Consider the following 12815-nt stretch of genomic DNA (forward strand, 5'->3'; position numbering starts at 1 on the left):
GAATTACAAAAAAAAGGAGAATATTATTATTTGCAATGCAGTTCCTCCAACTGGTGCGCAACAACAAGAGCAGATATGTGACATCCATTTATTCTGAGGTAAGACTTTAATTCTGATTGTTTTTACACAGGGCCAAAGACCGATATTTCGGTTTAATTGAATTTTCTTGTCACTGAATGGACTTTAATTTTTTGAAGGATTTATAATTGAGTCAGATTGCGAATTTCACATTTATTGCCATTGTCAGTACATTTGATTGTAGGCAGGTTACGCATAGAGCCATGTCCATCAGCATTTCTAATTAGTATCGTTATTTTCTTTTAAAATTTTTGTGGGGAGGTTACACTTGGCCCCCATTTCTATTAAGTATTGCTATATTTTCTTTCTTTTAAAAATTGCGGTGGGGAGGTTACAATATACATCCTTAACATCTGTCAACTCTTTATCCTGATGAGAAAACTCTGTTTTCTGTGATACATCATTAGCCTAAAATGTATTCTATGACACAATAAATCTAGGATTTGATGTTAAATATTTTCTTGAGGTCACAAGCATTGTGACACATCATGGAACAACAGTTGATAACTCAAAAAGCTGTACTCCAGTTTTGGAGCTTCAGCCATAAACATAAACGTCAGAATACATGTTATTGTGGGGAGATTATCAGATAAAGGCATCTACTGTAGCACTTCAATAGCTCTTTTTGACCTTGTTGGTATTGTGCTAGACCTACACCTTGAAAGACTTCGAGATCCAGTGACACAGCACTGTAGCTAGAAACTGAAGAAACAGTCTTCACCCATTCTGAAGGCATGTGCAGAATGAGGGTATTTTGAAACAACAAGGGAAATAGTGATACTGTGTTGTTGAAGATCTGTAAATAGTAATGCTGTGTTGTTGAAGATCTGTAGCTATTATCTGTGGGATCAGCTACACACAATAAGGTATTTACCAACTGTTGTTTCATCCGCCTGTACAATGTACAAATATTGAGAGTGCTGTGTAAAGGAAAAGGGCTGCTCAGTGATGCTATGTTTCAGAAACATCTGCAATGGCACCCATTATCAATGTTGAGACTGCAGCCGTGGACCTGGGTGCCCTTCTGGATGCAGAGGATGGCGCCATTGTGACGATGATCGCGGGGGAGACACGGTTGATGGCGCACAAGGCAGTCCTGTCTGCCAGGAGCCCCGTGTTGGCTGCCATGTTCCAGCACGACACGCTGGAGGCCAGCAGTGGCCAAGTCACTATTCCAGACGTGGAAGGCGAAGTGCTGAGGCAGATGCTGACCTATATGTATACGCTCCAGGCCCCCAAGCTGCCCAACATGGCCCCCAAACTGCTGGCAGTCGCAGACAAATACGGCTTGTCAGCCCTGAAATCTTTGTGTGAGCAGCAGGTGATTGCACAGCTGGCCGTCGACAACGCAGCGGCCGCGGCTGTCCTCGCTGTGAGATACTCATGTCAGAACCTCACTGCGGCCGCCATCGCTTTCGTGAAGGCCCACACGCACAAAGTATTGGCCACACAGTGTTGGGCAGATGCAATGCGGAACCAGCTTGAAGATGTGATTGAAGTAACTAGGCTCCTCGCTGAGCCATCAGCAGAAACCAGGTAAGCACAAGACAAGCAATTCTTCTTTTATTCCCATTTTGTTTGGTGTGTGTGTGTGTGTGTGTGTGTGTGTGTGTGTGTGTTAAACTGTTTGTCACTGATTTTCATTAGATTTGTCTGTGCTGTAATATGCACCATCGATGGTCATTCCGAAGTAACTAACGATACTTTCATTTCCTTTTCATAACAGGTTCAATGGTTCTCTAAACGTCTATTTGGAGTTAAGTAAGCTAGAAGATCGTGGAAATGTATAGTTTTTTGTAGCTTCGTAACCTGTTTTCATCTTAAACAAATCCATTCTTATTTTTTCATCACTTCAGTTATATTCCTTGTGTACAACACATTGTTATTTAAATTTTGGCATCAAGCTTCTGAACAAAGAATTGTTTACAGTGTACCCAGAAGATAGCATTCACGCTGGGGCTACAAAGGTGCGCTTCTCAACACAAAAACAGACACAATGACAGAAGCAGTTTGTAGCTAGAGAAGCGAGTTCACAGTTCTTGTTTTGCACGATTTAAAGGTCACAGTAAACCTCTTTACAAAAAGCAGCCTCCTGTAGTTTTGTGTCTTTACTGCTGTTGATAATGATACACCTATAAATGGCAGCATTAGAAACAAGTTGAAGTTGAGAAAGTATGTCACTCTTTACTAGCACCAGGGGCGTTGTAGTATGCTCAAACATGAGAGAGGGAAGGGAATAACATATTTACAGAGTCCCATTTCTCATGTTGCCAACTATAAATGCTGACCTAGTACAACTTTTACATGTAATAAAGCTTATCACTAGGCCCACAGCTTTCCCACATTCATGTCCCACAGTACACATTCAGTGGCCATAACCACATCTTAGAGCTGACAGACAGATCTCTTCATATGTCAGAAGCCTAGTAACTGGCAGTCCCAACTTTCACAAGCAGCCACATTAATGTTGATGATTGCACTGGATAAAAACACCTAATTAGAAGTGCAGTGTATTGGTCTGTAATTAAGAGCTGACATTTCTTTCATCCTGCCACATCGTGTGCCTGCCACAGTACGGAATCGTACAACTTTGGGTGTTGTGTAATTGGCTTTACTTCCTCAGTATATGACAACAATGTGCCAACAATTTCCTTAGTAAATTATTTTATTACCTCCAAACAGTACAGGGGGTATCTGATATAATTTTTAAGGCACATCATACGAAATACACCAGGCTCTAACAAGAAGTGTATGGGCCACAGTGGAGTTGTGTATCCAGGACATCCCATAAACAAGGTGCTGTAAGCACAGGCGCAGTAGGATCTAGCTGATAACTTGTAACCCACCTGATGCACACCCTAAAAGAAAACAAACGAATCAATATAACCAAATAGCTGCTGCAGGCATTCACAGAAGATGCTGGATCTTCCTTTCACACTGACTCCTCTCTATTAAGCCGTAGCCCTGAATGTGAGTTCTATTTTAGCACACTCCATTCTACAGTGCAGACATGGATGGTGTGTACTGGTTAACACAATTGTCAGCATGGTAGATTAGATTAGATTAGATTAGATTAGAAATAGGTATCTAATCTCTGCTCTCCTGCTTTGTTTGAAGTTCTCTATGGTGTTACTAATATTTTTAATGGCAGCTAAATTTGCCACTGATTTAGCTCCATTCTGTCATTAATCATCACCCTTGTGGAATGCCATCTTCTCTGAATTGCCTTTGTTGCTATGTTCAAAACCTTATGTCTGTTCTGTTCATTTCTCTGTCCTCTTATAGCCTAGTCTGTGACACACAAGCTACAAATGATTTGAACAACATTTGATGATCAGTCTTACATTAAATACATTTACAGATGTGAGACAACTTCATTAATGCTCTTATAATTTCTGTGTGATTATTGCTTTAGTGATGTATTAGAACTGTTCTGTACAGTAATTCTCCTGTTAGTCCAGCAATACTATTGGCACTTATATTTACCTTTACTTTGTGCATAATTTTGAACAGTTTGTTGTTTAGTTTGTAGTAAGGTACACCTGTGGAGACTGTAAGTAATTTATGTTAAATGATAGACCATTTTTGGTGGCAGCATGTGTTCTATTACATTTGTACCCAATCGCAATGCAGTACTGCCTGAAGTAAGCAACCTCCTGACCCCCATGTGAAAGCACTCACCCACCCACTGCCTCTATGCACAGCATGCTGGCCACTACAGGGAGCACCCCCACCTCCAGCTCTCAGTTCCACAGGGACCACAGCCAGACTCGTGTCACCAATGCGCAACTCACAGCTCCCAGCCATACTCCTCTGCCGGACAATGCCATCGTCTCTCGCATGAGGTGAGTTCCACTTGTGCTGTTTCCACGCTCACAGTGCTACTTATTTTGGTGTTAAATATGTTACTGTAAAATTGAATTTCCTGTTTTTTCCTCTTTATGAGGAAAAATCTTATTTTATGTTTTTGAGTTATGATATGGTGACATTTAAAATTTTGAACAGGTGTGCATGAAGGAGGTGTACATCCTTTTCTGGATTAACAGTGAGAACTATGTTCAGTTCAAAGTCACATAAATGCAATTATATGGGAAGTGTGCCATAGAAACTGTATTATTTCCCAGAGATTCTTCAATGTAGTTTCTGCTCTCTGTCATGGTTGTGTGTCATAAAATTTAGTCCTCAAGGAAACTGTTGTGAAAGCAGGGTTTTGGTGCACTGCCATTCCAGGAAACCGAGATGTTGTGAGAATTACTAATTGGAGTTTCTCAGAAACACATCTTGAAGCAACATTAAGCAGAAAAATGAGGCAAACAGTGAATGTTAACATCTGAGTGAGCTTATGGCTTGCTATGGGTGCGTTCCAATGTGATTTGATATCTAGTCAAATGATTTTTTGAATCCCTAAATATTGAAATTTTCTGCCAAAATAGAAGTTGAACCTGGCTATCATGCTTAACACAAGCAGTCACCGTAACTATTACACTGTCTGAGTGTGTCTCCAATCCAGACTCCAACATTCATTGTCACTGATATTCCCACTTATGATGTTCACACACTAGTATCAGAGCTTCTCACATGGCGTATGTGGGAATAACAACAAGTGGGGAACAGAGTTGATGGAGGACCATGACATACCTTAGTGCAAAGGATATATAAAGAGTACCTATGATGTTAGCATTTGGAAATCGTGAATGGAGATCATCAGCCACAAATCACAATGGAAGTTGATCATTAGTTGAAAATTATGATTGTAGTAACCAGGTAAAACATGAAACCAATTGAAGTAACAGAAATGTGGCTTTATTCATAAACCTTTGAACAATAATGGGAATAATCATCTTGTGACTTCTAATGTGACAAGACAAAAGAATCATACAGAAGCCGCAACATAAGCCATAAACAGAAAAACTGAAGTGACTGGGTGCAAATAAAAGAACATAATGAGGGTGAATTAGTGCTGCTCCATGCATATACAGGCATGAATCACAAGTAGATGCCATGGTGGAGACGTTGCCATGTGCATGTTTCCTCTAGGCAGCCTCTAGTGACTGGCCAGCACTGATGCAGTTAGTGGTCGATTTGTGTACACACTGCAACACTGTTCACTCAACACCCTCACACACACTAGTAGAAGGATACAACAATGTTAATATTCCCAATCTTCCCTCTCATTTAAACTATTTTCCTCTTCTTCAGTGTAGCCTTTATCATCTATACAGGGTGTTACAAAAAGGTATGGCCAAACTTTCAGGAAACATTCCTCACACACAAAGAAAGAGAATATGTTATGTGGACATGTGTTCGGAAACGCTTACTTTCCATGTTAGAGCTCATTTTGTTACTTCTCTTCAAATCACATTAATCATGGAATGGAAACACACAGCAACAGAACGTACCAGCGTGACTTCAAACACTTTGTTACAGGAAATGTTCAAAATGTCCTCCGTTAGCGAGGATACATGCATCCACCCTCTGTCGCATGGAATCCCTGATGCGCTGATGCAGCCCTGGAGAATGGCGTATTGTATCACAGCCGTCCACAATACGAGCACGAAGAATCTCTACATTTGGTACCGGGGTTGTGTAGACAAGAGCTTTCAAATGCCCCCATAAATGAAAGTCAAGATGGTTGAGGTCAGGGGAGCATGGAGGCTATGGAATTGGTCCGCCTCTACCAATCCATCGGTCACCGAATCTGTTGTTGAGAAGTGTACGAACACTTCGACTGAAATGTGCAGGAGCTCCATCGTGCATGAACCACATGTTGTGTCGTACTTGTAAAGGCACATGTTCTAGCAGCACAGGTAGAGTATCCCACATGAAATCGTGATAACGTGCTCCATTGAGCGTAGGTGGAAGAACATGGGGCCCAATCAAGACATCACCAACAATGCCTGCCCAAAAGTTCACAGAAAATCTGTGTAGATGACGTGATTGCACAATTGCGTGCGGTTTCTCGTCAGCCCACACATGCTGATTATGAAAATTTAAAATTTGATCACGTTGGAATGAAGCCTCATCCATAAAGAGAACATTTGCACTGAAATGAGGATTGACACATTGTTGGATGAACCATTCGCAGAAGTGTACCCATGGAGGCCAATCAGCTGCTGATAGTGCCTGCACACGCTGTACATGGTATGGAAACAACTGGTTCTCCAGTAGCACTCTCCATACAGTGAAGTGGTCAACGTTGCCTTGTACAGCAGCAACTTCTCTGACGCTGACATTAGGGTTGTCATCAACTGCACGAAGAATTGCCTCGTCCATTGCAGGTGTACTCATCATTATAGATCTTCCCCAGTTGCGAATCATAGGCTGGAATGTTCCGTGGTCCCAAAGACGCCGATCAATTGCTTCGAACGTCTTCCTGTCGGGACACCTTTGTTCTGGAAATCTGTCTCGATACAAACGTACCGCGCCACGGCTATTGCTCCATGCTAATCCATACATCAAATGGGCATCTACCAACTCCGCATTTGTAAACATTGCAAAGACTGCAAAACCACGTTCATGATGAACACTAACCTGTTGATGCTACGTACTGATGTGCTTGATGCTAGTGCTGTAGAGCAGTGTGTCACATGTCAACACAAGCACCGAACTCAACGTTACCTTCCTTCAATTGGGCCAACTGACGGTGAATCGAGGAAGTACAGTACATAATGAGTGAGGATTGTTTCCTGAAAGTTTGGCTGTACCTTTTTGTAACACCCTGTATACTTTATACCTCCCCCCTGATCTGATAAATTATATTCCCATTTATAATGATTAATTTTGTTTGGGAAGAAATACAACTTTACTGTTCATTAAAACTGAGCTCTTTGGCTGCCCTGCAAAATCGTACTTTAGTTTTTTCTATTCAGTTCATCCCCAAAATAAGTTTCTCATTGGGATCAGCTGTCACAAAGTATCCCTGGATAAATGTTAGGTTATTGATTCTGACAGTAGAATCTACTTACTCACAACTTCACTATAACTCCTCATTGCTATTTTAATCTAAATACCCATCACAGACAACTCAACAAAATCTGTTTGTGCTTTGTTCTACCCCTTAACTTTCATACACATCAGAAATTGGAATTCCAATTCAATTGATTCCCTCTCAACTTATCAATTTCCATATGAATGTCTGGACTGCCTTGTCTCTTACTATCGTCCTTATTTTCTTCATCATACAAAACATATTTCTCAATTTCTGCTAAGCCTGCATCTATTATTTCATCTTTATCTGTGTGTGTCTTTCTACTCTTAGTTGCATGGTACCCACAGCAGTATTAGTATGTTCTAAGTTATCTGAATTGTTTCTTGTCTCTTCCCACCATTCTGGATGCAAACTTTCACGTACCCTTTCCACTGCATTTATCATTGTACCATCTCTACTTTCATTATAACAATGGTTCCAAGTAACTTTTAAAATTTCATTCCTTATGCATTTATCAAACTCTTTTTTTTATCTTCATAACAACTACCTGTAATCAATAATATCAACTGGTAAAATCTTACTCTTACATTCCTCTCTTGTCACAGTTCTGGCCTAAGTAGGCATAATTATCATCACTGTTCTCATAACTACCTCCCTCGAAAACACTCTCTCGAACTTCTACATATATTGTACCATCTTAATCCTTTATACAAATCTATTTCACTTCCTGTTTTCTGCTCGACATCATTACAATATCTTCACTATCCTCATTACTGATAATCACTAATCTCATCATAACCATTTAACACATTCCTTTCACTCTCTTTACTGTTAACATCTAATGCAATCCCCCCCGCCAGGTACATGACTGTAGCATCAACATTAGTTGTAAACTCTTCATCTATATATGCTACAACATTAGTCATTAACTTATGTAAGCCAAATCCATCAAAATAATTGTCATCGTCGTCCTCTCCCATCAAACTTTCATTACTGAATACACTGTAAAAATTCACTAGAGATCTTGCATTTGATTCTGTGTCCACACTATGAGTAAACTTTTTGTGATGTTCTTCATCCATATATCTATATTCATACCAAGTGGGCATTGATTTAAATCAATAGGAAAAGTTGAAAATCTGTGCTGGACTGAGATTCGAACCCAGTTCTAATGCTTACTAGGCAGACCCTCTGACCACTAAGCCATCCAGACACAATTACTATCACAACTGCTTGGACTACCCAGCATGCCTCCCATCAGACACAAATTCTCAAAGTATCCACACATTACTATAGTAGTGTCCCTCTTGATTGGTAGTCCATGATTGATACATTGAGAATTTGTGTCTGAAGGGAGGTTTGCTAGGGTAGTCTGTGCAGTTGCAGAGATCACTGTGTCCAGATGGCTTAGTGGTCAGAGCATCTGCCTAGTAAGTACGAGATCTGGGTTCAAATCCCTGTGTGTCTTAATTCATAAAGGCTGTTGGATCAAATTGGTGTCTGTTGTTTAAGACATGTATGAAAGAACTATATATATATATATATATATATATATATATATATATATATATATATATATATACTGTGACTTACCAAGCGAGACAGCGCTGGTAGATAGACACAATAAAAACACACACACGCAAATTTCAAGCTTTCACAACCCACGGTTGCTTCATCAGGAAAGAGGGAAGGAGAGGTAAAGATCAAAGGATGTGGGTTTTAAGGGAGAGGGTAAGGAGTCATTCCAATCCCGGGAGTGGAAAGACTTACATTAGGGGGAAAAAGGGACAGGTATACACCTGTACACACACCCATATCCATCCGCACATATACAGACATATGTCTGCTTTTGTCTGAGCAGGTGAATGAACTGGAGGATATAAGCTGAACATGGACAAAAGCAAAACGAGGATAATGGGATGTGTTCAAATTAAATCAGTTAATGCTGATGGAATTAGATCCCGAAATGAGACATTTAAAGTAGTAGATGATTTTTGCTATTTGGGAAGCAAAATAACTGATGATTGCTGAAGTAGAGGATGCAATCTGTTAACTCCAAGTATAGATTTAAGTGTCAAGAGGTCTTTTTTGAAAGTATTTGCGTGGAGTTTACCCACGTATGGAAGTGAAACATGGACAGTGAATAGTTTAGACAAGAAGGGAATAGAAGCTTTGAAAATGTGGGGTTCCAAATGAATACTGAAGATTAGATGTGTACATCACATAGATAATGAGGAGACACTGAACAGAATTGGGAGCAAATAAATTTGTGGCACAACCTGACTAAGAGAAGGAATCGGTTGGTACAACACATTCTGAGAAATCAGTACTAGATGGAAGTGTGGTGTTAAAAATTGCAGAGGGAAACCAAGAGATGAATACAGTATACAGATTCAGAAATATACACTGAAGAGCCAAAGAAATTGAGACACCTCCATAATGTCGTGTAGGGCCCTTGTGAGCATGCAGAAGTGCTGCAGCATGACGTGGCATGGACTCGACTAATGTCTGAAGTAATGCTGGAGGGAACTGACACCATGAATCCTGCAGGACTTTCCATAATTCCGAAAAAGTACAAGGGAGAGGAGATACCTTCTGAACAACATGTTACAAGGCATCTGAGATATGCTGAATAATGTTCATGTTTGGGGAGTTTGGTGGACAAGAGAAGAAACTCAGAAGAGTGTTCCTGGAGCCACTTTGCAGCAACTCTGAACGTTTGGGATGTCGCATTGTCCTGCTGGAATTTGCCCAAGTCCATCAGAATGCACAACATGAATGGATGCAGATGATCAGACAGGATGCTTATGTACGTGTCACCTGTAAGAGTCATATCTAGACATATCATGGGTTCCATATAACTGCACACGCCCCACACCATTACAGATCCTCTACCAGCTTGAACAGTCTGCTGCTGATGTGCAGGGTCCATGGATTCATGAGGTTGTCTCCGTACCCATACTTGTCCATCTATTCAATGCAATTTGAAATGAGACTTGTCTGACCAATTAACACATTTCCAATCATCAACAATCCAATGGTGGTGTTGACAGGCCCAGGCAAGGTGTAAGGCTTTGTGTTTTGCAGACATCAAGGGTACACAAGTGGGCCTTTGGTTCCAACAGCCCATGTTTTATTGAATGGTTTGCACACTGACACTTGCTGATGGCCCAGCATTGAAATCTGCAGCCAATATCAGTAGGGTTGCACTTCTGTCACGTGGTTTTGCTATATACAATTGTACATGTGAGATAATTGGTCTCACAATCTACTGCAGAGCACACTTTTATCTAGTGGAAATTTGTGGTAAGTTCTATGGGACCAAACTGCTGAGGTCATCGGTCCCTAAGCGTAGACATTATTTAATCTAAGTTAAACTAACTTATGCTAAGTACAAGACACACATCCATGCCCAAGGGAAGATTCGAACCTCCGACGAGTGAAGCATAACAAGGCGCATCAGACAACATGGCTACCCCGTGTGGCTTATCTAGTGCTGTCCAGCTTTGTAACGAATGCACACCTGGAATGGGCACTGTCCCTTGGAGGTAAACAGGTTCTCATAAACGGTAATGTAAGGCTCACAGATACAAGACAAAATACCTGCACCAATGAACATTTTAAACACAGCCCATATAGGTTCAGTTTTTGATCCAGAAACTGCTTTTCCTTCTTCTCTTGTAACTTTATCATCAGACCAGAGGTGCACCAAAACACCACAAAATCATGAAAAGCTCATTTTGTCTCAAAAAATGGGTAAGCAATATCCATCTGATTGAAATTTGCTCAGAAGTTTCACATGTGCCGTGTATAAACCAGCTATTATTAGTAGACCAAAGAATACCATGGTTCTACAGAGTCAATTTTAGTCAAGCATTCAAGATATGGGTATAGAATTTCACTCTGTTGTGCACAATCATTTGTATGCACTATAGCAGATTCTGCATGTGACTGGTGATGAAAATCCTGAGACACTCTGCCCTTCTTTGTATTTGTGGTCTAAGGTAACATGGACTATGTGCAGTTTCGGTGTTACACTCTCGGAAGTCTGCTTGATCAACAGGTACTATGTCATAGGTCATCTGTCCACTACTAGATACAGGAGTAAGCACACTAGTTTCGTGAATACCATTATCATCATCTTCACACTTATTAACATTCACCTCATCTCCAACCTGTATATTTTCCTGTCGCACCTACAACAGCAACCTTTTATTTCTGTTTCCAAAAATTGTTTCATTATCTTTGTGCTAAAACCTGTTTGAGTCTATAGTCCCTTTCAAAGTGTATATCATGATCCATTATGTATCAAATATAACACCACACCTTACTTCAACAAAACACAGTTCTTAACTATGAATTTGTTCCAACCATGCATTAGTATGTATTTTCTATGAATTGGTTATAACAGTGGACATATAAATGTTGGTTGTGAAGATAAATTGTTACCAAGTTTTTATTTCCATAGTAAAGAAATATAATATTGGAAATCATATATTACATACTCAGAATATTTTCTGGCCCTATTGGAAAAATTTCAAATTGTACTTTGAACAGTGATACATGCATAAATGATTTGCCCACCTATAATAAAAAGTCCATAAAAAGCATATCAGGAGGATGTGAACCATATGTCTAAACTGTTTCTTTGTAGGTAAAAGAGTCTTGAAGTCTAGAAGGACCCCAGTCAACAAACAAGGCTTAACTTGCAGTTTCTTGATGATAGCAATTTGAGGTGTATATCTTTTGCTGCAGTTATCTGTACCTGAAAGGAAATCTCAGGTTGTCTGCACTATCAGGCAATTCCTGTTTTGTTGCTCATATGAAAATAATGTTGCCAAAACTTTTGATTGCTTTAGAATTGTTATTTATGAGGGCTGATCAACAAAGACTGAGACTGTTGTTTTTTGACAGATGTTTATTACTCTATTTCAATGTTTACATGATCTTTCTTGAAGTACTTCCCTCCTACTTGAATTCACTTTTTATAACATCTCTGCCAGTCCTGCAGGTATTCTTTGTCAGGTCCTTGAGAGTCATCTGACTTTTTATGAGCACTGCTTCAGAGTTTTCAAATCGAATGCCAGAAAGCTTTGCCTTTAGTGATGGGAAATGTGAGGCCACACACTGTTCTGACGAAGTCGCCACTGACACTGAGAAAGCTCTAGTCACTTCCTTGCTTCCTCAGTTTAGCCAATACTGACTTGCACTATGCTGCTGTCGCCGTAGTATGAGGGGGAGTTTCATTCTGGTAAGTCATTCCGCCACAGTCAAAACATGTGATCAACTTCACTTTCCTGCAGATGGAACAACTCTGTCATTTTTGGTGTTGGAGAACCAGGCGATTTACACAATTTGCTATCTCATTTTCTTTAACATAATTATCATGCAGCCATGATTCTCCACTGGTGATATCCAATTGCAGAAATGCACCTCCTCCATCAGAAAAGAGACACAGCACCTTACAGCTTCTCTCCACTTGTACAGCCTTTTGTTTGAGAGCCAACAGATGTGGCACACAATGGGCACAGTATGGGTCATATGGAGATGGAGATGGTAATGCATAATTGTAAAAACACTGCCGTATGAAACTCTCAACACTTCACTGAGGTTGTGTAATGTTCTCTGCCAATCCTCACTGACAGTCACACCAGCTGTGTTGACATTGACTTATGTCACAGCAGAAGCCAAAACAACAGGCCTGCCTTCCTCAGCATGGACAATTCGACCCTCTTTGAATTCCTTTAACTACCTAAACACGGTTGCATGAGGCAGTGCATCTTCAACCTACACTTGTTGCAGCTTTTTG

At 40.3% G+C, this 12815-nt stretch overlaps 1 protein-coding gene across 1 annotated transcript in view; it reads left to right on the plus strand.

The window, feature by feature from the left end:
• The window catches only part of LOC124553737 (ankyrin-1-like), a 98531-nt gene that overhangs the window by 73101 nt on the left and 12615 nt on the right, over nt 1-12815 (plus strand). The window contains exons 2-3 of the mRNA XM_047127668.1: nt 1041-1614; nt 3783-3923. Of these exons, the coding sequence (XP_046983624.1) occupies nt 1052-1614; nt 3783-3923 (704 nt within the window). The 5' untranslated portion in view covers nt 1041-1051. The remainder of the gene's footprint in view (nt 1-1040; nt 1615-3782; nt 3924-12815) is intronic.

The sequence above is a fragment of the Schistocerca americana genome, chromosome 11 (assembly GCF_021461395.2).
Source record: "Schistocerca americana isolate TAMUIC-IGC-003095 chromosome 11, iqSchAmer2.1, whole genome shotgun sequence".
NCBI lineage: Eukaryota > Metazoa > Arthropoda > Insecta > Orthoptera > Acrididae > Schistocerca > Schistocerca americana.